At 46.6% G+C, this 27,921-nt stretch overlaps 3 protein-coding genes across 11 annotated transcripts in view; 2 read left to right on the top strand and 1 right to left on the bottom strand.

Moving 5' to 3' along the window:
• The window catches only part of rela (v-rel avian reticuloendotheliosis viral oncogene homolog A), a 238,703-nt gene extending 232,228 nt beyond the window's left edge, over positions 1–6,475 (top strand). For 2 of the 3 annotated variants that reach the window (XM_056300588.1, XM_056300587.1), the window contains 3 exons: positions 3,643–3,723; positions 4,712–4,795; positions 5,009–6,475. In XM_056300588.1, coding sequence (XP_056156563.1) covers positions 3,643–3,723; positions 4,712–4,795; positions 5,009–5,874 — 1,031 coding nt within the window. In that variant the 3' untranslated portion in view covers positions 5,875–6,475. The remainder of the gene's footprint in view (positions 1–3,642; positions 3,724–4,711; positions 4,796–5,008) is intronic. The other variant, XM_056300590.1, reaches the window with a different exon arrangement.
• Positions 6,476–7,076: 601 nt separating this feature from the next.
• On the bottom strand, positions 7,077–9,866 carry c20h11orf68 (chromosome 20 C11orf68 homolog). Of its 5 annotated transcripts, none has more exons than XM_056300611.1 (2): positions 9,425–9,866; positions 7,077–8,337 (listed from the first exon to the last, which is right to left on the bottom strand). In XM_056300611.1, the coding sequence occupies exon 2, from the start codon at positions 8,282–8,284 to the stop codon at positions 7,541–7,543; it is 744 nt and encodes a 247-aa protein (XP_056156586.1). In that variant the 5' UTR covers positions 8,285–8,337; positions 9,425–9,866; the 3' UTR covers positions 7,077–7,540. The 5 variants fall into 5 exon arrangements, with proteins under 5 accessions (XP_056156586.1, XP_056156585.1, XP_056156583.1 ...); XM_056300610.1 differs by lacking the exon at positions 9,425–9,866 and adding an exon at positions 9,219–9,245; XM_056300608.1 differs by lacking the exon at positions 9,425–9,866 and adding an exon at positions 8,755–9,238.
• Positions 9,298–23,343, top strand: drap1 (DR1-associated protein 1 (negative cofactor 2 alpha)). Of its 3 annotated transcripts, none has more exons than XM_056300616.1 (7): positions 9,298–9,501; positions 10,095–10,183; positions 11,652–11,745; positions 12,491–12,613; positions 13,405–13,495; positions 13,688–13,776; positions 21,671–23,343. In XM_056300616.1, the coding sequence occupies exons 2-7, from the start codon at positions 10,129–10,131 to the stop codon at positions 21,858–21,860; spliced, it is 642 nt and encodes a 213-aa protein (XP_056156591.1). In that variant the 5' UTR covers positions 9,298–9,501; positions 10,095–10,128; the 3' UTR covers positions 21,861–23,343. The 3 variants fall into 3 exon arrangements, with proteins under 3 accessions (XP_056156591.1, XP_056156588.1, XP_056156589.1); XM_056300613.1 differs by having other exon boundaries at positions 10,111–10,183; XM_056300614.1 differs by having other exon boundaries at positions 10,111–10,183; positions 11,694–11,745.
• Positions 23,344–27,921: the final 4,578 nt, after the last annotated feature.

The following is a 27,921-nucleotide window of genomic DNA, read 5'->3' on the forward strand; positions in this document are numbered from 1 at the left end:
TTGGGAAGAAAAGGATTGCTGTTTGTAAAACATGTGCAGCAAAATTATCAGATGGGATTTCAAAAACGTCAAACTTTGCGCGTCATCTGAAAAGCCACAAAGAGAAGTCAGTTTGTTTGCTAGCTAGGCTACAGGTACAGTAGCGTGTGAGTGGTCAGACACACACACAGACCCAATCTGCCCGTTAGGAATACTCCAGCCAGGCTGTATCGCCCCAACATCGTCCCAATCTCATCTCAGCAATACAATTGAACGTACTGTTCTGTCTCAGAACACCTAACAGCGAATGTTCAATTATGTTGGCCCAGTGGGCAAACCATGTCTGGCTGATTTAGCAGTCACTGGAATGAATTAGCATACCCTCTGTTGCCCCCTGATGATTAGCTTATCAAACACTGTTTCAGTGCATGGTTTCACGTATCATACTATAATACAATATGATATAGTTTTAAATATGGGTAATATAATGCGGTTCTCGAGAAAATCAGCCCATTCCGAACGGGCACTGAACTAGTGGTATTCAATCGTGATTATGTTTACACTGTTTTTAATTGAGCATTTAGACTCGATGCTCCGAATTATGTGCTACCGACGACTCCTGCCGAGGGACTACAGACGCAAATTAGCTTATAGCTAATTCTGGTGCAATATAGTTATTGTGCATTGTCCCTGTCAAGTAAACAAATAAATATTAAAGTATCTCCATGATTCAAATTAATCTAGTTATATACTGTCTTTGGAAAGATTTTTCTCCATTGAATTATAAACATTTATAAATACATTTACTTGTTTCATGAAACCCAAATTAATACCTATAATTTCCTATATTACAACACTTGCTGTATGGCACAATGGCAATTGAAATAATGCTCAGAGCATGACACACCGTGCACTGCCCCCAATATGAAACATGGCCTACTAAGCATAGGCTCAGATTAGAGCCATGGGGTAGTAGGTTATTCCACAAAGCTGGCCAACTAAGTAAGCCTCACTTCTGTGCAGAGTGAACCCCGGAACAGCTCTTTTTACTCCAATCCATGTTCCAGATCTGAAAGGTTTCCAGGGTTTACTTTGCGCAGATGTCAGGCATCATACTCAGCTAGCCAGCTTTGTGAAATACTCCCTTGTGTCTAGTCCAGTGGTTCTCAAACCTCCATGGCTGTGACCAAAAACGCACCCCTATATATTTTAATGCACGCTTATCAAGTACACATCGTCACGTACATCGGTACTTAATAAGCGTACATAAGTAGGGTGCGCCTTTCATCACACACAGCCCGTGTATTTGTTGAATTACATCAACAGCACCCCTGATTCCACTAATCTAGGGAGTCAAATAATTAAAGGTAGGGAAGGCAATTTTTTTCAGAAGCATTTTTGTTAATATTTTTTGCAATTCGCTTTACATCCCGACAGCAATCGATAAATAAAATGCTCTGACACTAAATTAAGAAAATAAAAAGAGTAATCTGTGGAAGTCGCAGGACCGTTATAAACCCATCCAATCATTTTAACTGGACAAAATGATTGGATGGCCTACCTGCCTGTCAACCTATCTACCTATCTCCAGCAGTAGGCTAGTCAGGCAGTGCTTGTTTGCGTGTTTTGGAGGCGTGGCTTTGGAGGGAGGCGATAAAGCCCTAGCCAACTTGATATTTTACAAGTGCAATGAATTGTAGGTCGAACTAGACAAGCAGAGAGAGTGTTTTGTTTATTGTGTATTGGAATGATCAATATGTTTTGCATTGTTATTAAGAGTTGTGCGCTCATTTGTGATTTGGAGTGTGCCTTTTATTATTTCTTAAATGTAAAACAAAATCCAACTGTTGTCCAAATTTGAACACAATAAACTAACAATTATTTCTAACATTATCTGTGGTTTATTCCTGTACTGTTGTAATGAAACAATTTAATATTACCTGAATTTTTAAAAAAATGTGTTAAATTGGTATAAAACACCCTACATTTGAGACTTGATGACTTGACACCTGAAATTAGGGACTTGTGACTTGACTTGACCTGAGCTCGGTGACTTGGGACTTGACTTGAGACTTGCCCTTCATGACTTGGGACTTGACTTGAGACTCGAAGGTTAAGACTTGAGACTTACTTATGACTTGCATAACAGTGACTTGGTCGCAACTCTGACGACGCATACCCAGGTGTCATCATGGATGTGGAAGGGCACAGTGTGAAAGTTAAGTGCTTGCACCGCAATGGCACAAACAAGTTCCATTGGCGGAGTCTCCGGGCGGGAGGACATCTGTTGGTACCATGATTGGCAGATCCTTTGCCTAATACCAGAACCCCAGGCTCTCAACAGGCGCTCTCAACAGATTGAACCGTCTGCTTGGAAGTATGTGGAAGAGCAACTAGAATTAAATGAGAGTGATGAAATGAAAAGAAATGAAATCAAATGGAAATTAAATGAAATCTGGACTCGAGAGAATTGAGCCTTGTCTCTATGCAGAGAGGGAGAGACTGGAGACGCATCATAAGTGATCTCTTAGTGGTACTTTAAAGGATTTTTCCCTTTCAATCGACCGTTCTCCACTTAAAAATGCTTCTCAACGTCGTTTGTATCTCTATTCTTAGTTGTGTTTCAGTTATACCATTAAGTGTTGGATTTTGTTTAATGTAACTTTTGTTTATTGACTAGTGGTGCTCACTTGAGGCCCTTTTCTGTTAACCTTCTATTTTACTAATCTGCTGCATCCTCTAAACCATCTTGGGGATGTAACACTACAGTTGAATGTTTGAGTTTTCAAAATGATGTATGTACAGAGTTTAACGCTAGAAGGCCATATTAATGGCTCACTTTGGGCACCTTTATTCAGTGGCCGCATGCAGGTAGAGTGGATCAAACCAGTCTGTTCAAGTGATAATTTCCCTCTACACCAGAAAAGGACCTCTGACAAAACTATAACATAAATTTCCTTTAGATATATTTCATTTATATGAGGTCATTCAATGACACGTCACACCTTGTCCACCATGTCGTGTCATTGTCCACCCTGTCATTTCCATGTTTTATTGAAAATAAACAAATTATTTTCACAAGTTAGCCAAATCTTTTGTGTGATTTCTTTATAGAAAATGAGGGCCAAATAGTATTGTTTTAAAGTTTGACCAGATATCTTTGTTGTTAGATTTTATTTAGAAAAGAAAGTGCAACTCTCGCAGATTTTATAGATAAACAAACATTTTGCCATAATTTCATTATTATCAAAAGATGTTTCTAATTAACAAAAATATATTGTTGAGAAAGGGGCTAAATACCTTTCAGATAATGTACATTTTATAATCACTATGCAATTAAAATGCATTTACTCTACTTTGAATTTGTCCATGACAGGGTGGGCATATTTTGCGGTTTGCTCGTACATCGTCTGCTTGCAGTTAATTTATAAAAAAAAGTGCTAGAGCTTGATCAACGTGCATTTGTAACGGCATAAGGTCTACTTTATACAATGAATATGAAGTTCACTGGAAAATCTCTGCTTTCTCTTTTGGAAATTGGGAAGTCTCAAAGGCACTTTATGGTGATATTTTTTTTTTGCACATTTTTTTAAATGCTAAATAACTATGCATCAAATCTTCTTTTGCAATATTTTCTGTACTTACAAAAAATGTTTTATGCAGATGAACATAGGCTGGCGGAGAAGCGGAAATGCACAGGGAACATGTTCCAGAGCCTGAAGTTGGGAACTATGCTACCTGGAGGTTAGTTGTCTACAATATAAAACACGTTTCTAATCTATAACAATTAAAGCTGAACGTCATTTTGTCCGTCTGGAACGTGGAGTCAGGTTACATGATACTAACCAGCATCCTAAACAACACTCTCCAGTCTCTATATAACGCTGTTGATTTTTTGTTTTTGTTTTTTTGGCTGAGTCGCGCCAACCAATGCAGTGGGTACATGTTGGAAGGAACTACAGCAGGAGAAAAGATGCTCCCACATTACTTTTGAACATTGTTACCATTTATTTTGATTAAGTTTGTAATACATTAGACTGCATGTGTTAGCTTTGGTCCGAGGATCCCATTTTCACAAGGGTGCAGACTATTTACTGGTGAGCTGACGTCACTTGAGCAGTAATGGCTGCTACACCTTGTTTGTAGTCCGGATAAATCTGTTGCAGCAGGTCTACTTCTCCAACCATATTGGAACATTGTTCTACCGTAGGCAGCACGGTGGCGCAGGCGGCACGGTGGCTCAGTGGTTAGCGTAGCAACAGCAAGAAGGTCCTGGGTTCGAGCTCCGGGGTAGTCTCCCCTTGGGGGTCGTCCCGGGTCGTCCTCTGTGTGGAGTTTGCATGTTCTCCCCATGTCTGCGTGGGTTTCCTGCCATAGTCCAAAGACATGTAGGTCAGGTGACTCGGCCGTACTAAATTGTCCCTAGGTGTGAATGTGTGGGTGTGTGTGGGCCCTGTGATGGCCCGGCAGCCTGTCCAGGGTGTCGCCCCGCCTGCCGCCCATTGACTGCTGGGATAGGCTCCAGCTTCCCCACGACCCTGAGTAAGGATAAGCGGTTTGGATAATGGATGGATGGACGTTCTACTGTAGTACTGACTATCTGTTTAGCAGAATTGCCACATCGTCATCATGTTTCAAATGGATAAAATAACGAGCAAAGTCATGGATGGCAGCTTTAAACAGTAATATTTAAAAGGATGTTCTGTAATGTTATGCTGTATGGGAATTTCAGTGACCAATCCACCAGAAAGAAGGCCCATAAACACTGCTCGGAGGACAGTCACAGCCAAGCCTCCAATGATGAATGTACAAGCTGGTAAGCCTCACTTACACGGTGTGTTTCAGTTGCACAGTCATAGTTTGGAATAGATTCATGTTAGTCATATGAAGAAACTCTTTTTATACAATTATAAAGCAAACAATCAAAAACTGATGGATCACTGTTGAATAGTGGGTGTTACTCAGTATAATATGCTACAGCTTACAAGATGAAGGAAGTGTGTGTGTGTTTTTGAACTATTATCTCCAGCAGGTTTGAATCCAGTGATGCCCTCTAACGGTAGCGGAGTGAAGCCACAGCCCTCCTACTCTCCTTTCGGCCAGCCAGGCCAGCTCTTCTCTGTCCAGCCCAAGGCAGAGGCCCCCTCCACTGTCTCATCCACCACTGCCAGCCAAACATGGAAGTTCATGGAAAACCTGACCCTGGAGAACCAGCCTAAAGCCACCCCAGTGCCCAGCTACACCCTGGCCCAAACCGCAACATCCTCCAACACCTCCGCTCAGGAGTACTCTACTGTCAACCTGTCTGACCTTCATGACTTCCCCTTCCCCACCTTCTCTCAGACCGCCGCCCAGGAGCCCTCAGCCTCTCAGAGCACCACCACCTCCTCACAGCCCAACTCTTCCTTTACCCTCCCTGTGGGCTCCCAGTTCAGGGTGGACGCCTCGCTTGGGGACGATGATATCCCAGAGTTCCCTAGTTTTCCTGAGGCCCAGGCCCAGGCCACAGGAACCCTGGAGGGTTTGATCATGGATGATTTTGATGATCTGCTGATGCAGCGGCTGGTGAGTGAAAGTGGAAATAGCTCGTCCATGGTGACTCAAAATCCATGCCATCAAGCCTCCTCCGCCAGCTCTTCTATTGCTCAGAGCAACACGACATCCCAGAACCCTAACGACCCAGCCAGCCAACCGGGAAGTACATGGATGAATTATCCCAATAGCATCGTCAGCCTGCTGCAGAGTGAGAGTATGATGGACAGTTCACCCAGCAACCCTATCCAGCGTGTTGCCTTGGATGAGTTTGATGTGCTGACGTCAGCCGATGAGGATCGTCTTATGTCCATCTTGAATAGCAGTTGCCAAGCGGGGTTTGTTTCAGGGCACCAAACTTAGAGGTCAACCATGAGATTTTTTAAAAAAAAAAGATGATTTATTTATAGCTGTATTCATCAGACCACTTGTTTCTGTCCTTCTACCCTTTCGGACTGAAATCGCTTTGGATTCCTTTTGATATTCTGTCAAGCGAAAAAAGGAAATGAGGTGAATATGAAGGGTTGAATGAGAGACAGAACCTGGCAGCATTCCTCACTGTGTGTACCCGGTTATCAAAATGCCATATTGATCTGTATGGTATTTCATGTGGACTGAGTTGATTTGAGGTTTTGGTCCCGTAAGGCCTTGACCAGTGAACCGTCTGTGACAAAGACGCAGGACTGTTGGTCTTTAAATGCAATATCCCTTTACAAACTTATAATTCTGCTTTTGACAGAAGCATGTCAGTGTTCAGGAGCTCAACTTATTTATCAGCTTAGTATAATTGTACGTCAAAATGTTTCACTGTAAAAGTTAATCAGATTCATTGCTCAACAGAATAATTAATATTTTGTCAGAGCAGGTAAAACAGGTTTTGTATATTACCAGATAATCAGTTTAGTTCTGACCGTTCTGTTACCTTTTGTTTCCTTTACTTGCAGTGAATTGATTACTCTTTTTTTTTTTAAATCTAATGGCTAGTATGTTTTTGGAGGAACATCTTCTCAGAGCTTGATTTATACCCAGGTAAACCTGTGCAAAAATATTTTCCATATGCCTCCTTGCTGAACCAAGCATTAATCCATAATGTGCACTCTTCATTTTACATGGCGTCCCAGCTCTCGACTTGGATTTGCCTTGTTCAAGGCACTCCGACGTCAAATATAGTTATATCGCTCACCTTGAGAACCAATTATGATAAAGGTCTGTTCACAATCTGGAAACAAGCATTTGTAAATACACATTCATTGCAAGACAACTCTAGGTTTTTATGCATTACTCTCTGAATTTGTATCAAGTATCACCTGTGTCTCTCAATACAAAGTTAACCGCTAAATGATTACTTTCCTACAGTTACATAATGGATGTAGCTACAGTTAATTGAACGAAACAGCTTTATACCTGTAGGCCAATATGCTAAATACAGAAGTCAAAGCTGTTACTGAAAACAAGAATGTATAGGCTAATATTTTGTACAACTGTAAAATGTATAAAATAAAAAAAATACCAATTTTGGTATAATGGCTGCCTTCTTTTTCCTATACATCCGTTTTAGTAATATGGCACAAGACAGCTGCTTCGAAACCAAACTTTTATTTGGTATTTTTGTGGTACCTCGCCATGCAAAGCAAAAAATTGGAGCCAAAAGAATCAGAAATATGTCAGACACAAACGTCTCAAAATTCTTAAAACATAATGGAACAAAAAAATCATGTCAGGCACTGCTACATCAACAGAAACTAGTGTATTCTGGCACATAGGCACAAGATCAAAATGTAGAACAGATTTAAGTGACAAAATTTCAAGTCTCTAAGTAATCGTATCTTCAGCATGAACATACAAAATTGAACCAGGGACCCTTAAGGGCAAACTGGAAGAACAGAGTAGATCAAATACAAAAAAGTTACTGACAGTTATCAGAATTTCCATTCAGTGACTCTTGCTGTACAAGCAACTGCATAATCATGACCATTGCCAAGTGCTTCTAATATCATCTCAATCCCAAACCCTCTTTTTCTCAAGAGGTCTATGTGACTTCTAGATTAGTGATTTTATTGATAATGAGTGAACGCCTTGGTATGCACTCCAGGTCAAATTTGCTTTCGTAAATAGTCGGGCAGAGACTCCAGCGGTTGTTTCGGTATATGCCCAGGTAAGAGTACACATCTGGCTTGTAAGACAGAGGACACTTGACCCCCGTGGCACGGATGACTGTGTCCAGCCCCACGACTTCTGTCTCATCCGTAAAGTTCTGGTTGTACGCGCAAATGACCTGCTTGCCATCCGTCTTCAGGTCCTGGGGGCTCACTTTCACAAGGGAGATCTTGCCATCTAGGGTCGCTCTGGCCACGCACTCCCAAGCACGGTCCAACTTGAACCCGGAGTCCAGGATCATCAGCCACTTGCCAGAGAGCACTCCGTGGTTCAGGGCCAGTTCCTTCACGTTCTCGAAGTTCACGGGCCGCCCGCTGGCCAACAGCCTCTCCCAGTTCTCCTGGAGACTGCCGACGTCCCCTACGTTGGGGCAGTGGTCGGGGCCGAACACAGCAATCCACCCCACGGAGCCTCGCTCGCCGCTGCTGAATCGGGACACGTGCGAAGGCCTGTTGCTCTCCAGCCAGCCGTCGAACTCCGCCCTTGGAGTTTTTCTCGAGTCAAACACAATCCAAGGGTCCATGTCTGCAGCCATGGCCTCGGCTGCATAGTCGCGGTCCTCGGTCTCTGCAGCAGCGGCAGCTGCAGCGGCGGCAGCAGCAACTTCCTCCTCCATGGCGCCACCAACCTCCAGAGCGTTGTTAGATACCGGGCTTCTGTGACGTTTTCCTACAGGGGGGGAGAGGGGGTTCAGATAATGAAACTCCGTTAACAGGCACCGGCCCCCTGTAAACTGCAGGTGCACTGTTCGCATATGAAAGGTGGGTCTTAACTTCAACCAGCCGAAGGGACGTTTTCAAAAACCGTAGCAGAGGATTAGCTTGACTTTTGGGCTACGTCACGCGCCGGAACCGAATCAAGTGCAGCTGGTCCAGTTGCACTTGATTCGGTTCCGTCGGACGGCTTGTGACCTGGGCGCACGAGAACGTCCACATCGCTGCCAACTCGTCCGCCGATGTGTGTATGGCAGTACGCCAACCCAACCCCCCCCCCCCGTTTCTTAACCAAAGCAGATTGACGTCATGTTCTGGATACAATGTGTCGCGCACATAAACAAGACGGAAGGATACAAAGTTGCTCACCTACCCCCCATGCCGCCTCAACGAGCCGCCATGTTGGCTCGAAACAAGCTTTATTTATAAGCAGGCGCCGGACACAGGCGCCAGCGGGTTGCCCCCCTTACAATTCACAGAAAAGTCGTGTAAAAAACAAAACAAAAAGGGGATTTAACATCGTCCGCTAATCAGCCGCGAGGGGCTGCGACTCGTTGTCGATTCGCCGACTTACTGAAGCGCGTGAGAGAGAGATAGCCGATCGATTTACGCCAGTTCGTCGTTCAGACGCGGCGGGCGGGCTAATCAGTTAGCCCCGGGTAGCAAGCTAGCTAGCTGGCTAGCCCGGCGTGTGTGGCGTTGATACCGTTTGCTGGTTAACGTCGGCGCCGCCGCCGGTCGTTATAACACGCCGGAGAATTTCTGGAGCCGCGCTAACAGGCGGGCGGTTCGACGGAATCGCTGACCGAGCGGAACCGACGACGCGGCGGAACCTACCTCGCCTGCCAAGGCAACGGGGGGAGGGGCGGGGCGGGGGTTGTGGCGTTGGGGGGGTGGGGGACGAGGGACGGCGATGCGCTAACAACTTAGCCAGGTAGCTCTAGCGTATGTGTGTATGTGCGTGTATGCGTGCGTGTGTGTGTGTGTGTGTGTACGCGTGTGTGTGTGTACACACGGCGGAGCTACTTTGAGAGGACGTATACCTTCTTTTAGGGTTTAGCCGGCCTGGTGGTGGACGATGCCCAGCAAGAAGAAGAAATACAACGCCAGATTCCCACCGGTAAGCGTGCGCCGTTCGGCGGTCTAGATCGGTAAGCTCGTCCCCGCGGCAGGATAACGAGCTAGATCCGCATCAGCCCCGCTCTCGGCGCGCCGGGACGCCTGCCGGGCCTGCTCACTCGGGGCTAACTCTTTTAGCCTAGCCGGGCTAGCCGTTGAGCAAGGCTAACGCGCTGCCCGCGCAGGGGCTCGGAAGTCGTGTACGTTGGCGACACGTCGCTAAGCCGAGTGTCGCTGCCGCCGGCTAGCTTGTAGCCAACCCCGGGCGGCGCGACATTGTGTCGACTCTTTAATTTTCGCCCCAGCGAAACTCCCAACATTCCCGTCGGTGAGGGGAGCTGAGCGCGTATAGCCGGCTAACTGTCGATGTCGTCATAGCGGTCATGCTGCACAAGATGCCCGAGGGAATGGTCACACATCGGCTACCCTTTGTTTACATGATAGGCGCTTTATCCCTAATGTCTCTCCCCATCTGTTCTCGTTATGGCGTTACGTTGATCCAGCATGCCGAGTGGGATCAGTAAGCTAACTGGTCCGCGCGCACGCACGCGCATGCACACGCACACACTCTCTCTCCCTGTCTCTCATATCTAGGCTTTTCTCATTGCAGGCGAGGATCAAGAAAATCATGCAGACCGATGAAGAAATAGGCAAAGTCGCTGCAGCAGTGCCGGTTATTATATGTATCCTCTCCGAATGCAAGCTCCATTGTGTTGACTTTTTCCATTTGTTTCAAAAGATTAATTCACTGATGAATATAAGGCTTTGTGGAACGTTGGGGCCAGACTGACATGACTGCCAACATAAGGTTAGTGCAGATGGACTTGTATTAGTTATGCACGACTTGATTTTATGTCTTTCACATGCAGTAATCATAGAGCTCGCTGAACTTTTTGTCTAGTTACTTCAAACTTAGTAGTTATCCTTTGGAAGCAAATCGGATGACGTCACCATCTTGTATCAAGTGATACCTTGGGCCATATTTAAAAGATCCATAGTGCTTGGTCTAAAGCACATGGTGCAAGTGCATGCAGGGCGTGTCTAAATCCACTTTTGCTAGTTAAACGCCGCATAATCTGGGGGCAAAAAGTAAGGCGCAAAGGAGTTAATCGTAGGTGTGTTTAGGACATAACGTGAAATAAACCAGAGTGTTATCTCCCATTCCCTTTAAAAGCTAGGTATTTAAGTGGAGGATTTGACAAGTTAGAGAAACGAATGGCTTTCTGCTGAGGAGACGAGCGTGCTCGTGCGTGCATTGAAAGCGTGCGAGCAGACCATCTACGGGAGTAGCAGGAGTCCACCAAAGCTCCCTGAGGTGAAGCAGGTGGGGGAGGCGCTAGTGGTGAGCGTGTCCTCCTCTTCTAGCATCACCAGAATGGCCCCTCTTCTAGCATCACCAGAACGGCCCCTCTTCTGGCATCACCAGAATGGCCCCTCCTCTAGCATCACCGGAATGGCCCCTCTTCTAGCATCACCAGAATGGCCCCTCTTCTAGCATCACCGGAACGGCCCCTCTTCTAGCATCACCGGAACGGCCCCTCTTCTAGCATCACCAGAACGGCCCCACAATGCTGAAGCCGTCTCTGATCCATTTTGGATAGGCGCTTTCGTTTTGATAGGTCTCGACAGACACCCTCAACCTGATGGGTCCACTTTAATACCAATGTGCATTGCCACGGTTGGTCAAATATTTAGCCAGTTTCATACATCGTTCCTGAAATTGGCTAATTCTGATAAATACAACCATTTTGGCATTTGTTTTTTAAATATCGTGGTCTACACAATAATCTTTCACGTTGTAATGTGCTTAGTTCAGAGAAGATTGAATCAGTTCATCTGGATACGTTTATTGACATACGTTTCATCACTCAACTGAGTGACCTCTTCAGTCTAAACTTCAGAAACTAGCAAGGGTGCTTACGCTGCGCTTTGCTGCGGGCATAAGATAGGGCCCTTTGTGTTAACAAGTGAAAATGTGTTCGCAGCGGAAAAATCATTATAGGTGGATCCCAGTTTGCCAAATGACATCAGTGTGTCAAGATATCAACCTGCTCTACTCTTAAGTAAGCAAGGTTTTCTTTATTTCTACTTAGGATCCACTAATTGTCTTTGGTCTTATTGTGTCTTCATTTCCTTAATTTTGCAAATCAGCGAGAGCCCTGGAGCTCTTCTTGGAATCGCTCCTTACAAAAGCCTGTCAGGTCACCCAGTCTCGAAATGCAAAGACAATGACGACGTCACACCTGTGAGTTTTGTGTGTCTGTGATCGTGTGCCTGTTTGCTAATGAATGCACTATGTGTAGAATTATAAGCTACTCACAAATTAGCAAATTAACTTTGGTTATAAATTACTTTGGATGTTGACTACACCTTCTGACAAATTCATTGTGGTATACATATGAATTCGGGCAGCTTGAGAAGGGCAGGATGTCCTATTAAAATTGCTAGTAGATTGCTGATGCTTTTAAACCTGGACTATGATTGAAGAGTGGTTTGATGTGTTCTGGTCCCTGATCGAGTTCCAGATATTCATAGTAACCCCACTCAACCCATATGTCATGGACATACCTGCAACGCCACTGTCACTCTGTGATTCTGTCTCCCAGTGGTTTTATAGCAAATAATGAGGCCCTTCATGTTTAATAGAATTCCTGGTCTTGAGTAAACACCAGGGACTACCATTAGGGACTGCTCAAACTCTTGAGTAGTCCCTAATGCACCTGCCAGGGAATCCAACATTAGATCTGCCGATTGTTCATTTTGTAGTTTTATTGATGTTCTTATTCCTGTTGAATTTATGAATATTCTCATCATTTTTTGTATGATATGATTATTATTTCAACCTTTTCCTTTACTCAATTTGTGTGAATCGGTGTACAGAAAACTGCACACTGAATGGGAGGGGGGGGTGTCTGTGCGTGCATGCATGCCTTTCTATGTCTGCATATTTGCATGTGTTCTTATCTGTGCACATGTGCATTTGTATGTAGAAAGCAGTGTATTGAACGGGAACATCAGTTTGACTTCTTGAAAGACCTGGTAGCAGCGGTGCCAGTCATGCAGGGCGAGGGGGAGGACAACCACACAGAGGGCGGAGACAAAATCCCACGCAGGTACACACGCACACTACTCTTTAGGACCCTTTTGCTTTAGAGGGAATCAAAGAAGTTGTGAAGCTTGTTGAACTTATAAAGTTAAAAAGGATGAAAAGAATCCTACTGACAAACTGACAGCCGTAACAAAGGCAGGTCACCTGCAGCTCCTTAGAGCAGTAATGGCGCTACAACCTTACACCCTGTTAAAGCTCTAAGCCTCTCCAGAAAACCCAAGTTTAATAAGTTGTTAGTGGTGTTTCTATTTGTTGCTAGTAATGACAGGCACTCTAGGCTTTAGCATTAAAATCAGAACAGCTGGGGCATCCGGGTAGCGTAGCGGTCTATTCCGTTGCCTACCAACACGGGGATCGCCGGTTCGAATCCCCGTGTTACCTCCGGCTTGGTCGGGCGTCCCTACAGACACAGTTGGCCATGTCTGCAGGTGGGAAGCCGGATGTGGGTATGTGTCCTGGTCGCTGCACTAGCCCCTCCTCTGGTCGGCCGGGGCACCTGTTCGGGAGGGAGGGGGAATAGCGTGATCCTCCCACACGCTACGTCCACCTGGTGAAACTCCTCACTGTCAGGTGAAAAAAAGCGGCTGGCGACTCCACATGTATCGGAGGAGGCGTGTGGTAGTCTGCAGCCCTCCCCCGGACCGGCAGAAGGGGTGGAGCAGCGACCGGGATGGTTCAGGAGAGTGGGGTAATTGGACGGGTACAATTTGGGGAGAAAAAGGGGGGATAATCCCAAAAATAAAAAATCAGAACATCTCGTTTATTTACATGACTTTTATTCTTGCTTGCTGTCAGAGGTCGAAAACCAGGGTCTGGCCGCAAGAATGGAGGAGCTGGCTCCAAAGCCAAGGACAAGAAACTTTCAGGCACTGAGTCGGAGCAAGAGGTGGGAGTTCATTTTCACACAGATGCACTTAGCTGCCTTTTGGCGTTGATGTCTCTTAAGCGTGTGTGTGTGTGTGTGTGTGTGTGTGTGTGTGTGTGTGTGTGTGTGTGTGTGAGAGAGTGTATGAGGGGACAGAAGGTACAAATGTATTTTGACTGGCTCACCATTGTTTCATTGCCACCATGGCAACAGGACGACACCGAAGACAGTGAGACAGATGGGGATGAGGAGGACGGCTCTCAGTCAAGCACAAACCTGCAGCCAGCGTCCAGGTTCCTCAGGTAGGGAACTAAATGCATTCAGTTCCCCCAACTGTAACGGCTGCTCAGCAGCACGGATGGTGTTGGCAGTGGCGTCTTGTGAAACGAGCAGCATGTCCCTTTCTTTATGTTTGAACGTAAGTATGGTCAGCCCTGTGGCTGGGTACATGCCGCATGTTAGTTGGCATGATTTGTCCGGCCCTCTCGGGAATCGGGGTGGTGGGGGGGTCCTGTTTTGCGGCTACTTGGAACCGGTCGTCTTCCCAGGTTGTCGTGTAGAGTGAGGGATTTACAGATGAATTCTTTAGCCTCCCGATCTGCTCACCCGCAAGTCGGGGCCGCCCCAATCACATCACACACGATCGTTATTTGAGACCGGAAATCTTGTGTCGAGGGGACCAGTGCATCTTTGGTAGAAAGCCGCAACAGCCAATGAGAGCAAAGCTGACAGAACTCATGACGATTACTTAAATTGTTTAATTGTTCTTTTATTCTGCAAAACAAAGCAACTTAGAAAAAGCTTGACAAGCTGTCGTTCTGTCAACGTCCGTGTTTGTTTTGTCCGCTGAACAGTTTCTGTTGGCGGGTTTCCATTAATCTGCTTAATGCGCAATTTGAAATTGCGAACTAAAACATGAGTAGTTGAAATACGTGAATTTAAAAAAAAAACTCAAATATCACAAAAAAGGTTATACACTCGCATGAGGCGGTTTTTCTTTTGCAAGTTTTCTCGCTTTCCCCCCCAATTGTATCTGGCCAATCGCCCCAGTCTTCCGAGCCGTCCCGGTCACGTCTCCACCCCCGCTGCCGGTCCGGGGAGGGCTGCTGACTACCACATGCCTCCTCCGATACATGTGGAGTCCTCGGCCGCTTCTTTTCACCTGACAGTGAGGAGTTTCACCAGGTGGATGTAGCGCGTGGGAGGATCACGCTATTACCCCCCAGTCCCCCCCCCCCGCCAAAACAGGCGCCCCACCCGACCGGAGGAGGCGCTAGTGCAGCGACCAGGACACATACCCACATCCGGCTTCCCACCCGCAGACACGGCCAATTGTGTCTGTAGGGACACCCGACCCAGCTGGAGGTGACACGGGGATTCGAACCGCCGATCCCCATGTTGGTAAGCAACAGAATAGACTGCCACGCCACTTGGACGCCCCTTGAGGTGGTTTTTCAGACGATTTGACAAAGCAATATTTCACATAATGTAAATGGAAATGCATTTTTTGCATTTATCTAATTTAATCCCAAATTCTTCTTTGCAGTTTGAGTACCTGCATTTTACTCCTTCGACCTCCCTGACACACAAACTTTGTGCCCTTTTTTGATTTTATGTTGGTTAAGTTAGCGAATTATTAGTTTTGTACTCGGTGACCGGTGGAATACAGCATAGTCATAATTCATACAAATTCTTCAATTAGACCTATTTACACATTTGAAATCATAAAATAACAGTAGCATACGCAACGTAGAAGAATGAGATATGGTTAGGATTTACTTCATAACGATTACTATTGCTTATGTAACACGTGTTTGAACTTACAATAATACAAACACTGCCGTTGGCAAACTGATTTGAGGGAGGCTCATTTATTTATGACGAACAAGCCAGGACGTGGAAACTATACACCATGTAGAATCAAACACTTCAACATAACATTAAGTAAAATAATATATATATATATATATATATATATATATATATATTCTCTGAATATTTTATAACAGGAAGACATTCATCGATAATATTACATTTTAACAGTATAGTGCAAAAGGTACTAGGGCAGTGCATACTGTCAGGCACTATCGGTGACAACAATGTACAGTCTCATAACAGTCTCAGCAAAACATTTTTTTCTCCTTTTTTCTCCCCAATTATATTTGGCCAATTACCCCACTCTTCCTAGCCGTTCCAGTCCCTGCTCCACCCCCTCTGCCGATCCGGGGAGGGCTTCAGTCTACCACATGCTTCCTCCGATACATGTGGAGTCGCCAGCCGCTTCTTTTCACCTGACAGTGAGGAGTTTCGCCAGGGGGACGTAGCGCGTGGGAAGATCACACTATTCCCCCCGAACAGGCACTCCGACTGACTAGAGGAGGCACGAGTGCAGCGACCAGGACACATACCCACATCCGGCTTCCCACCCGCAGACAACGGCCAATTGTGTCTGTAGGGACGCCTGACGAAGCCGGAGGTAACACGGGGATTCGAACCGTCAATCCCCGTGTTGGTAGGCAATACAATAGACCGCCACGCCACCCGGATGCCCTAGTTTCAACAAATTTGAGTAAACAGACTTTTGTCCGTATTGCTCATCGGTTAGACCTCACTCTCCATGAAAATGCTTGAAGCGCTGAATGTGGAGAGGTGCATCTTCTCACATGCGTATACGCTGCGCTTGTCGCAACATCTGCATCTGTGGAAACGGCTCCCTGTGTTCACAGGCCAGTGAGATTTTCCATCACCTCTTCCAGAATCCTGAGGAACAGTCGTTGCAATCGAAGCTCTTCTGTCATGGCCAAGAGGTAGTTTTCCATATCTTTTTAGGGGACACAGGGACACAGATCGCTGAAAGGCCAGGGGGTCATATTCATTACCAACAACATCTCTGAAGGACCACCAGCTATTCACCACCGCACTGTGAAGGGACCAAGCAAAGATCGTCCACCACCACTTCTTTGACCTTATAGTAGCCCTGTGTTTTCACACCTGAAGATCATGCAGCCCCCCCCCCCCCCAATGTTTTAGTTGTATGTGAGGATGCACATGGCTTGTGGAACTTTGTCATAGGCTTTTATTCTCTTTGTTCCACCTGTTTACAGACACCTCAGAATACTTGTCTGCAGCATTGGTTGCCATGGTTACAATACTGTTGTCCTTCCACCGTACCAGTACCTTTTCCCCCTGTGTAAGACCTCAGAACTTCTGCGAGACATTTTTTTGGAAATTCTTCACGTCCATGAAAGGGACATCATGCAGGCGGCACTGGGCCAAGGCATCCATAACCTCGTTTTGTCATTTCATCAAGGAGGCTAAGTGAGGTGAGAGGGTTGTCATGTACAAATTTTAACCCCGGAGGAACTTCTGCTCGTTCGGCTAGACCAAGGACTACACTTGGGCCCTGCCCTAGCCCGGTTCCAGGGGTGTGTGTATACTCCGCAATAGGGCTCCATATGATATGATACATGTACCCTGTAGATGATGCAAGGCTCCACAACTGGATGGGTTTGCCCCTGATGAGTTGCTTGCAACCATGCCTGCCATAATAAGGTATCATGCTTTCATCAACCGATAACCATTTGGAGTATGGCCTCATTTTGTAAGACTCATTTGGTGCACTGAAGATGAGCCATACTTTGTAGAAAGAGTCTTTTTTGGCCTTTGAATCATCTACCAGATGGATTGAGACCATCATCTCATCAAAGCGATTCCTTCTCATTGCATTTAAGATGGCTTCATTGTAGACATCGGGGTCATGTGACCAAAGCGTGTAGCCAGATGTGAGAAGAACCCCATAGCAAGTCAGCAGCTCATCCATGGTCATATCAAGTATCTCCCCTTTGGTTTGCATTGAAGAGATGTTTGACATTGCGCGACCAGCCGTTTTGATCTTTTGAAGAACCCTGTACCTATTTTGGATATTTTGAAGAGATGTTTTGTGTTTTTTGTGGCGTCGTGGGTTCTCGTTTTCCTCAGGGCATCGCCTGAGAAAAAACAGATGATAACTAGGATTAACAGCCAAAACCTGTGTTTTCAATACAAACACTGTGTTATACCACCGGTCACAGTTGTGACCTTTAACAAATTTACACCTCTTACAAGCAAAATATATAGTAGCAGAGCCTTTAAAGAAGATATGTACAAAATATTAGTTCTGTCTGTTAATTAAGGTGTTTTACTTACTTTCTTTTGTAGAAGAGAAAGAGGAGGGCATCCAGGTAATGTAGCGGTCTATTCCGTTGCCTACCAACACGGGGATCACCGGATCGAATCCCCGTGTTACCTCCAGCTTGGTCGGGCGTCCCTACAGACACAATTGACCGTGTCTGCGGGTGGGAATTTGGATGTGGGTATGTGTCCTGGTCGCTGCTGTAGCGCCTCCTCTGGTCAGTCGGGGCGCCTGTTTGGGGGGGGGAATAGCATGATCCTCCCACGTGCTACGTCCCCCTGGTGAAGCTCCTCACTGCCAGGTGAAAAGAAGCGGCTGGCGACTCCACATGTATGGGAGGAGGCATGTGGTAGTCTGCAGCCCTCCCCGGATCGGCAGAGGGGGTGGAGCAGAGACCGGGGCGGCTCAGAAGAGTGGGGTAATTGGCCGGGCATAATTGGGGAGAAACCCCCCGTCAAAAAAAAAAAAAAAAGTGGAAGAAGATGATGGAAGACATCTTCTCCCATGCAAGCAGGAAGTAAACTTATCTGGTCATGTGACCTTTCACACTAGTCACATGACATTGCTAAATTTTAATCAAGACAATCTATTTTTTCATTTGGAAATTGAATTTCTTGCCCAAAGCCAACAAGTTTTTTAACAAGTTTTTTTTTTTAAACACTTCCAGAAATAAATAAATAAACACACAGTCACAGTTGTGACCGGTGGGATTAAACGGGTTAAGTTAAGGTGGCCAGTTTATAAAGAGCGGTGGCCTCTTGGTTGGAACCGGCTCCCTCGGGCATGATACGGCACGCGCCGCGAGGGGTCCTGTTGCGTTGCAAAGCTCATCAAATGTTAAGCAGGTCATTCGGAAGTTTTGGATTCAGAGGACCTCCTCAGAATCATTGCAGACAGTGACCTCCCATAAATCCCCGATACGTGGCATGTGATGCACGTCACTGCATCACATGCCCTCGTCGCCTCCGATTAAACCCTACCACGGCTGCTGAGGTGCATGCAATCGAAATCACCATGCCAACACTTATCAGGTCTGCGAGATCTGGCGCCACACCGCGAGAGGAGAAAACCCAGCTTTAATCACGTAGCACGTGGGAGGGTCACACTATTCCCCCCAGTGTTGTGAAGGTCCAGCAGCATAGTGTTGTAAAGGTGCAGCAGCATGTTGTTGTGAAGGTGCAGCGGCATAATGTTGTGAAGGTGCAGCATTATAGTGTTGTAAAGGTGCAGCAGCATAGTGTTGTGAAGGTGCAGCAGCATAGTGTTGTAAAGGTGCAGCAGCATAGTGTTGTGAAGGTGCAGTAGCATAGTGTTGTGAAGGTGCAGCAGCATGTTGTTGTGAAGGTGCAGCAGCATAGTGTTGTGAAGGTGCAGCAGCATAGTGTTGTGAAGGTGCAGCAGCATAGTGTTGTGAAGGTGCAGCATTATAGTGTTGTGAAGGTGCAGCAGCATAGTGTTGTGAAGGTGCAGCAGCATAGTGTTGTGAAGGTGCAGCAGCATGTTGTTGTGAAGGTGCAGCAGCATAATGTTGTAAAGGTGCAGTAGCATAGTGTTGTGAAGGTGCAGCAGCATAGTGTTGTAAAGGTGCAGCAGCATATTGCTGTGAAGGTGCAGCAGCATATTGCTGTGAAGGTGCAGCATTATAGTGTTGTGAAGGTACAGCAGCATAGTGTTGTGAAGGTGCAGCAGCATAGTGTTGTAAAGGTGCAGCAGCATAGTGTTGTGAAGGTATAGCAGCATGTTGTTGTGAAGCTGCAGCAGCATAGTGTGGTGAAGGTGCAGCAGCATAGTGTTGTGAAGGTGCAGCAGCATAGTGTTGTGAAGGTGCAGCAGCATAGTGTTGTGAAGGTGCAGCAGCATAGTGTTGTGAAGGTGCAGCAGCATAGTGTTGTGAAGGTGCAGCAGTTTAGTGTTGTAAAGGTGCAGCAGCACAGTGTTGTGAAGGTGCAGCAGCATAGTGTTGTGAAGGTGCAGCAGCATAGTGTTGTGAAGGTGCAGTAGCATAGTGTTGTGAAGGTGCAGCAGCATGTTGCTGTGAAGGTGCAGCAGCATAATGTTGTAAAGGTGCAGTAGCATAGTGTTGTGAAGTTGCAGCAGCATAGTGTTGTGAAGTTGCAGTAGCATAGTGTTGTAAAGGTGCAGCAGCATAATGTTGTGAAGGTGCAGTAGCATAATGTTGTAAAGGTGCAGCAGTATAGTGTTGTGAAGGTGCAGCAGCATAGTGCTGTGAAGGTGCAGCAGTTTAGTGTTGTGAAGGTGCAGCAGCATAGTGCTGTGAAGGTGCAGCATTATAGTGTTGTGAAGGTGCAGCAGCATAGTGTTGTGAAGGTGCAGCAGCATAGTGTTGTGAAGGTGCAGCATTATAGTGTTGTGAAGGTGCAGCAGCATAGTACTGTGAAGGTGCAGCATTATAGTGTTGTGAAGGTGCAGCGGCATAGTGTTGTGAAGGTGCAGCAGCATGTTGTTGTGAAGGTGCAGCAGCATAGTGTTGTGAAGGTGCAGCGGCATAGTGCTGTGAAGGTGCAGCAGCATAGTGTTGTGAAGGTGCAGCAGCATAGTGTTGTAAAGGTGCAGCAGCATAGTGTTGTGAAGGTGCAGCATTATAGTGTTGTGAAGGTGCAGCAGCATAGTGCTGTGAAGGTGCAGCAGCATATTGCTGTGAAGGTGCAGCAGCATATTGCTGTGAAGGTGCAGCATTATAGTGTTGTGAAGGTGCAGCAGCATAGTGTTGTAAAGGTGCAGCAGCATAGTGTTTTAAAGGTGCAGCAGCATAGTGTTGTGAAGGTGCAGCATTATAGTGCTGTGAAGGTGCAGCAGCATATTGCTGTGAAGGTGCAGCAGCATATTGCTGTGAAGGTGCAGCAGCATATTGCTGTGAAGGTGCAGCAGCATATTGCTGTGAAGGTGCAGCATTATAGTGTTGTGAAGGTGCAGCAGCATATTGCTGTGAAGGTGCAGCATTATAGTGTTGTGAAGGTGCAGCAGCATATTGCTGTGAAGGTGCAGCATTATAGTGTTGTGAAGGTGCAGCATTATAGTGTTGTGAAGGTACAGCAGCATAGTGTTGTGAAGGTGCAGCAGCATGGTGTTGTGAAGGTGCAGCAGCATAGTGTGGTGAAGGTGCAGCAGCATAGTGTGGTGAAGGTACAGCAGCATAGTGTTGTGAAGGTGCAGCAGCATAGTGTTGTGAAGGTGCAGCAGCATAGTGTGGTGAAGGTGCAGCAGCATAGTGTTGTGAAGGTGCAGCAGCATAGTGTGGTGAAGGTGCAGCAGCATGGTGTTGTGAAGGTGGAGTAGCATGGTGTTGTTTTAAGACGGGTTTGATTCTTTGATTTTTTCCAGTGAAATAATTATGTCAAATGGGAGGGAACGCAGGGATGCCCTTAAACACAGATGAGTGAAATTCCACATGCAGGGCGTCTGGGTAGCATGGCGGTCTATTCCGCCGTCTACCAACACGGGGATCGCCAGTTCGAATCCCCCTGTTACCTCTGGCTTGGGCGGTTGTCCCTCCAGACACAATTGGCCGTGTCTGCAGGTGGGAAGCTGGGTGTGGGTATGTGTACTGATCGCTGCACTAGCGCCTCCTCTGGTCGGTCGGGGCGCCTGTTCGGGAGGGAGGGGGAACTGGGGGGAATAGCGTGATCCTCCCACGCGCTACGTCCCCCTGGTGAAACTCCTCACTGTCAGGTGAAAAGAAGCGGCTGGCGACTCCACATGTATGGGAGGAGGTATGTGGTAGTCTGCAGCACCTCCCCGGATCAGCAGAGGGGGTGGAGCAGCACAGAAAAGTGTGGTAATTGGCTGGATACAATTGGGGAGAAAAGGGGGGGGGGGGAGAAACTCCACATGCAGACTTGGAATCGGACAACTGACACTAAGCGTCATTTCATTTTCGGTGATATTTGCTCCTCGTGTTTAAAGGGTGGAGCCTTTTCAGCCGTTTATCGGTGGGAGGTGCATCAGCTGCTCTGTGTTGATTTGGCAATGTATTGGTTCCACCTCTCTGCTTGTCCCGCCCACAGCCCCGACGCACCACCCCAGTACCCGCACATGGGCAACATGGGCGCCGCGACCCCAGCACAGACGGCGGGCGGCATTGCCACGACCCTGAGCTCCTTCGCCCCTCACCCCTCCATGATCGGCGTCACGCCGCCACCCCCTGTGCCCGTGCCGCACAAAGATGAGGATGACGACGAAGACTATGACTCTTAGCTTCTCCCCCTCCCCTCACACACTCTTTTACCTTTTTGATTTTTTCTCTCTAAAGTTGTTCTTACCGCAGCTGCTCCAAGTAGGGGAGGGAAAGACTCTTTCATCGCAGCCCACCGACAGAAAAGCCCACGACAAGTTGGCTGTATGAGACGCATAGACAAGACCACCACCGCAGATGAAAAATAACCGTTTAAATACTAGGCGTTTTAATTTTCTTTTCTTGTTTTTTTTTTTCTTTCTTCTTCTTCTTTTTTTTTTTTTAAAGTTCTTATATTAAAATGGGAGACTTGAACTTGGATGTTTTTTAAGATTCAGTTGGTCTGAATTGGACTTTAAATTAGCAGTCAAATGTTTTGCCAAGGCCCTCAGCCAGGGTAGGTATGGTTTGTGTTGCCTTGCCTTTTTTTTTTTTCCTTCTTTTTTTTTTTTTTCTTCCATTTTCCTCTTGTCTTTTTCAGCTCTGTATTAGCTATTGTTTCTTGAAAAGAACATATCACTCCTTGTCAGTCAAACCCTCAGGTCAGTTAGCTTAAATAAGAATCATGTAAATGGTAGTTTAAGCCTTACAGCCTTTGTTATTGTACATGCAAAGGCAACTACTAAAGATAAGTTCAGGGCAACCGTTTTTCTTAAGTATATTAAAAGTAATCAGCACTTGTGTAAGGGAAAGAAATACTAGGCTATTGTCTCATAAATGTAGTGTTAGTAGTATGGGTATGGAAATGCTGTTGTCGAACCGTGGGCCCTACTTCCAGGCTTCGTCACAATGTACTGGCAGCCCGATTGTGAAGGCTAAAACATAAATAAAGACGCAGTCGTATTGTAGTTTTACTATAAGTTAGTTAACTGCTGCATTTGGATCACGTTTCCATTTTTAAGTCACGTTTTTAAGAAGAACCTATTCTCCATAGACCTCCATGACCTCAGCGCCAAGCCAAACCATATCGGCATGCAAAAATCCTCCAGATATTATATTTGCTATTGTTTTGAACCTGTCACTTACAAATAACTGCTCTCCGAGTGTAACGATGTTTTATATATTCTCCACCACCCATGCAGCTCCCTTGTACTGAAGACAGAGGTGTCTGTGCCGGCTTTACCTGTCAGAAAAGTAATTTGACTCGGACCATAACTTTGTTTTTAAAGTTATCTCTACCCTTCATCCTGTTCCCACTCCACTATAACTTGTATGCTTCTCTCTTTTTGCGGTCCCCCTCCCCAGTACCTTTTCATTTTTTTTTTCTTCTTTTCATTTTGAACAAATTTCTCCTTTGTATTCGTTGTTTTTTTTTCTCTTTTAGATTGTTTTACATGTATCAATTTAACAGCGATAGGGCTCCCATTTACGTGTCTGTCTGAATATTATGTGTTTCAAATGGTCAGTTGAAATTGACACTGTATTGTAAACTTTTAACATTCTGTTCATTTTGTATGGGGTGAAATAAAGTTCAGATTTCAATTAAAAAAACAACAAAAAAAAAACAAAAAACAAAACACCGTCCTCCTGTCTTGGTTTTCCTACGTTGAGATGAACGGTTTAAGGCGTCGTTCACCACCCCCCCCAGGTTTGTGTGACGTCATCGCCATTGAAATCGGAGCCGTTAGACCGCTGCACTTCCGCGTTCGAACGTTCGCGCGGGGGGGGCGCTAGAGGGGGATAGAAGCCGGCAAGTTTGAACACGGTTTAAATGGCTGACGAGGTCGCTACGTTGGCTGCTGCGGACAAGAACCGATATTTGCGAAAAATTCGCAGTATCGGTGGCCGGCGTCCTTTCAAGGGACGGTAGTCCGGGTGCGTGGGGGTCCTTTGCATTACACCCTGAAATGATAAAAGGCAAACATTAAATCACACATCACGACCTAGAGCAGCCATGGGGAAAAGACAGGAACTAGGCTACATTTTCAACAAATGTTCGCATTTTATTCAATTATTACTTTTTACTGGATTACACTTGACTGCATACAATGATGCATGATATACTGCTTTAACCGGTTATTTTCTTGCCCGGTGCGGGATCCGATACGAGGTGTACTGCACCACAAGGCGACGTCACTAACCGCTCGGCTAAAGGGTCAGACGCGTTAGCTAGGGGCTAACGTGTCTTATTAGTAGTTTACAGTCGTCACCCTCTCCCGGAAGCGCGCCCTCGCGCTTTGTTATTCCCGCGCTCCGAAGAGACTTCTGAGGATCTGCACACTTCCGGATCCCACCGCTGCCACCAATGGAACCGGTTATTTTCTTGCCCGGTGCGGGATTCGATACGAAGTGTACTGCACCACAAGGCGACATCACTAAAGGGTCAGACCCGTTAGCTAGGGGCTAACGTGTCTTATTAGTAGTTTACACTACTCAATAAGGATGACAATAATAATGTGATAACAATGTTTGCATTTTAACTGGGTAAGGGAGACCAGGGTAGTTACCCCTTGTTTCTAGGAAAGAGAAACAAAATTGAGCACGTGACCAAATATTCAGGGGGGAGGGACCATTTTATGATTTTTAATGGATAAAATACATATGGGTTTGAAGAATGTGATCCCTTTCAGACAGGTTTAGCTAACTGTGGAATTCCACATAGCCACCGGCTCTTGACATTTTGGTGATTATAAAATATAGAATAGACGTAACCTATTATTAGCTAGCTAAACTAGCTAACATTACCAGTGATGAAGTGCAGGCCACAGACGTGAACGTGTTTGCTGTCAGGATCCCGAAGTTGTCCATCCTTGTCTTTCCTTCTGATCGCCTGGAGCCATTTCAGTCGCTGTTCTCCCTCCTTCTGCCTTTTAGGCAATACAAAAAAAACCAATATTTGGGTTGTTTTTCTTGTTAACAGTACAGTCCACCACGCAGCAACTTTTGGGCATGGTAGCTACGGCTAGGCTGCGTATCTAATACAGTGCGGCTTGGCGGCTTGGGGTTTCTATCCCCCTCTCCTGGCGTCCTGTTGTCAAGGTACCCGGAAGTGTTCCGGTGGTCTATCGGTCTTCCGGTGGCGATGTCACACGGCCTCTGATCCTTGGAAGATGGCGCCCGGCGTCGCGTTGCCCTTGGAAACGGCGCAAGCCCGAAAGACCGATTACGTAACGTACAGCCTCACAGGCACGGAGCTGTTAAACGGGTTGTCTAACTGCGTTAGCTGGACGATGGTAACGTTGGCTAACGTTGTACTTGGATACGATTCGAGTTAGCCATGATCGATTTAGCTCGCTATGATACGAACAATTAATGTTCCATAGCGTTAACGTTAGCCAGGTAACGTTTATGCAAATGTAAACCATGGCTCTGATCCTTGGAAGATGGCGCCCGGCGTCGCGTTGCCCTTGGAAACGGCGCAAGCCCGAAAGACCGATTACGTAACGTTTGCTAACGTTACGTAGCTAACGGTACCGTACAGTCTCACAGGCACGGAGCTGTTAAACGGGTTGTCTAACTGCGTTAGCTGGACGATGGTCACGTTGGCTAACGTACTTGGATACGATTCGAGTTAGCCATGATCGATTTAGCTCGCTATGATGCCAACGATTAATGTTCCATAGCGTTAACGTTAGCCAGGTAACGTTTATGCAAACGTAAACAAGGCCTCTGATCCTTGGAAGATGGCGCCCGGCGTCGCGTTGCCCTTGGAAACGGCGCAAGCCCGAAAGACCGATTACGTAACGTTAGCTAACGTTACGTAGCTAACGGTACCGTACAGCCTCACAGGCACGGAGCTGTTAAACGGGTTGTCTAACTGCGTTAGCTGGACGATGGTAACGTTGGCTAACGTTGTACTTGGATACGATCGAGTTAGCCATGATCGATTTAGCTCGCTATGATGCCAACGATTAATGTTCCATAGCGTTAACGTTAGCCAGGTAACGTTTATGCAAATGTAAACAAGGCCTCTGATCCTTGGAAGATGGCGCCCGGCGTCGCGTTGCCCTTGGAAACGGCCAAAGTCCGAAAGACCGATTCCCGCGGAATCGAAGCAAAACAACAAAGCTTCTTTTTTTTCCCGCAACAGGGAAACACGTCCCTTAACGTCATTCTCACCTCTAGTCCTTTCCATTCCTATCACCTTTTTTTCTTTTCTCTTTTCTTTGTGCCCCCCTCCCTCCCTTTTTTTCCCTCCTCAGTTGTACTTGGCCTATTACCCTATTTTCCGAGCCGTCCCGGTCGCTGCTCCACCCCCTCTGCCGGGTGGGAGGGCTGCAGACTACCACATGCCTCCTCCAATACATGTGAAGTCGCCAGCCGCTCCTTTTCACCTGACAGTGAGGAGTTTCACCAGGGGGACGGAGCGCGTGGGAGGATCACGCTATTTCCCCCTCCACCCCTAACAGGCGCCCCGATCGACCAGAGGAGGCGCTAGTGCAGCGACCCGGACACACACCCACATCCACATCAACATCCACATCCGGATCCGATTTCCCACCCGCAGACGCGGCCAATTGTGTCCGTAGGGACGCCCGGCCAAGCCGGAGGTGACGGGGATTCGAACTGGCAATCCCCGTGTTAGTAGGCAACGGAATAGACCGCTAAGCTACGCTACCCGGACGACCTCCTATCACCTTTTTAACATTGCCATGGAGAAATTTAAAAAAGGACAAAAGCAACCGCATTGTGGGATATTTGCCCACAGATGTGGTTCACAGAGATTTACAGCTCATGTTGTGACCAAATGTCAAACGCAAATGCAGCCGATGTGCCGGCCTTTGCCAATAGTCACCTCTTGGTAGCCAAATCGGATAATGACAAGGCGGTACAGGTCTTGGGGTGAGGTTCTCACAGAGCTGATTGTATGGATCATAGGGACTGCCCTTACAAAAGACACACACACAGGCTCTCAGTGTATACTCTGCTGCCTCCTCCTCTCCATGAGGTTTTGTAGTGTACATGTAGCAGCCTCATCTGCCCCAGAGCTGGGCCGCAAAAACAACTCCATCCTTCCTGCACAAATGGTGACTCAGCAGACTGTCGGGAGGATGGGTTGGATTTGGTGGGGGTTGGGTTGGGGGCAGCAGGGGCGTAGGTGGTTGACTTTAGAGGGCGGGTGACCAAACAAATGCAGGCAGCGGGGAAGGAGGGGAGCCATCAAAGCGCTAACAGAAGGAAGCACACTGTTTCCACACAGCAGCCAAGGCCAAAGGTGACCCTCCGGATCCCAGTTCCCTCCCACAAGGAGCTGGACTCTCGCTCATTTCCAACATGGAAACATGGAAAAATACGGCGCTTATTGATGCAACTCATTTGCTGTCTAAGAATTTACGCTTTGGTCTCCTTGCTATCATACCAGTTGAGGGCCTACAATAAAATCCTGTAAGGTATAACGCTGTGTACAGTGACGTAGAATGTGTATAATGACTCTAACAGTTCTAAACAGTTTGCATGATCACATACAGGGAATTCGACTTGTTATGTTGCTCTTTCTTATACATAACATGTACATATATAAACAGCAACATAAGACAAATGCAAATTAAAGTGGGGTTAAGCAATCCTGGCAGAAGTTAGCAAGAGCTAGCTATGCTTTGAAAATACTATTATTACTACTACTACTACTTTTGGTTTCTCCCGTGAGGGGTTCCATCCATTTCCATCTCTTCCTGTCCTCTGCATCTTCCTCTGTCACGCCAGCCACCTGCATGTCCTCCCTCACCACATCCATTAACCTCCTCTTTGGCCTTCCTCTTTTTCCTCTTGCTTAGCAGCTCCATATTCAGCATCCTTCTCCCAATATACCCAGCGTCTCTCCTCCACACATGTCCAAACCATCTCAATCTTGTCTCTCTTGCTTTGTCTCCAAACTGTCAAACCTGAGCTGTCCCTCTAATATCTACTACTACTACTACTACTTTCGGCTGCTCCCGTTAGGGGGCGCCACAGCGGATCATCCGTTTCCATTTCTTCCTGTCTTCTGCGTCTTCCTCTGTCACACCAGCCACCTGCATGTCCTCCCTCACCACATCCATAAACCTCCTCTTTGGCCTACCTCTTCTCCTCTTCCCTGGCAGCTCCATATTCAGCATCCTTCTCCCAGTATACCCAGCATCTCTCCTCCACACATGTCCAAACCAT

This window comes from Lampris incognitus, chromosome 20, assembly GCF_029633865.1.
Source record: "Lampris incognitus isolate fLamInc1 chromosome 20, fLamInc1.hap2, whole genome shotgun sequence".
NCBI lineage: Eukaryota > Metazoa > Chordata > Actinopteri > Lampriformes > Lampridae > Lampris > Lampris incognitus.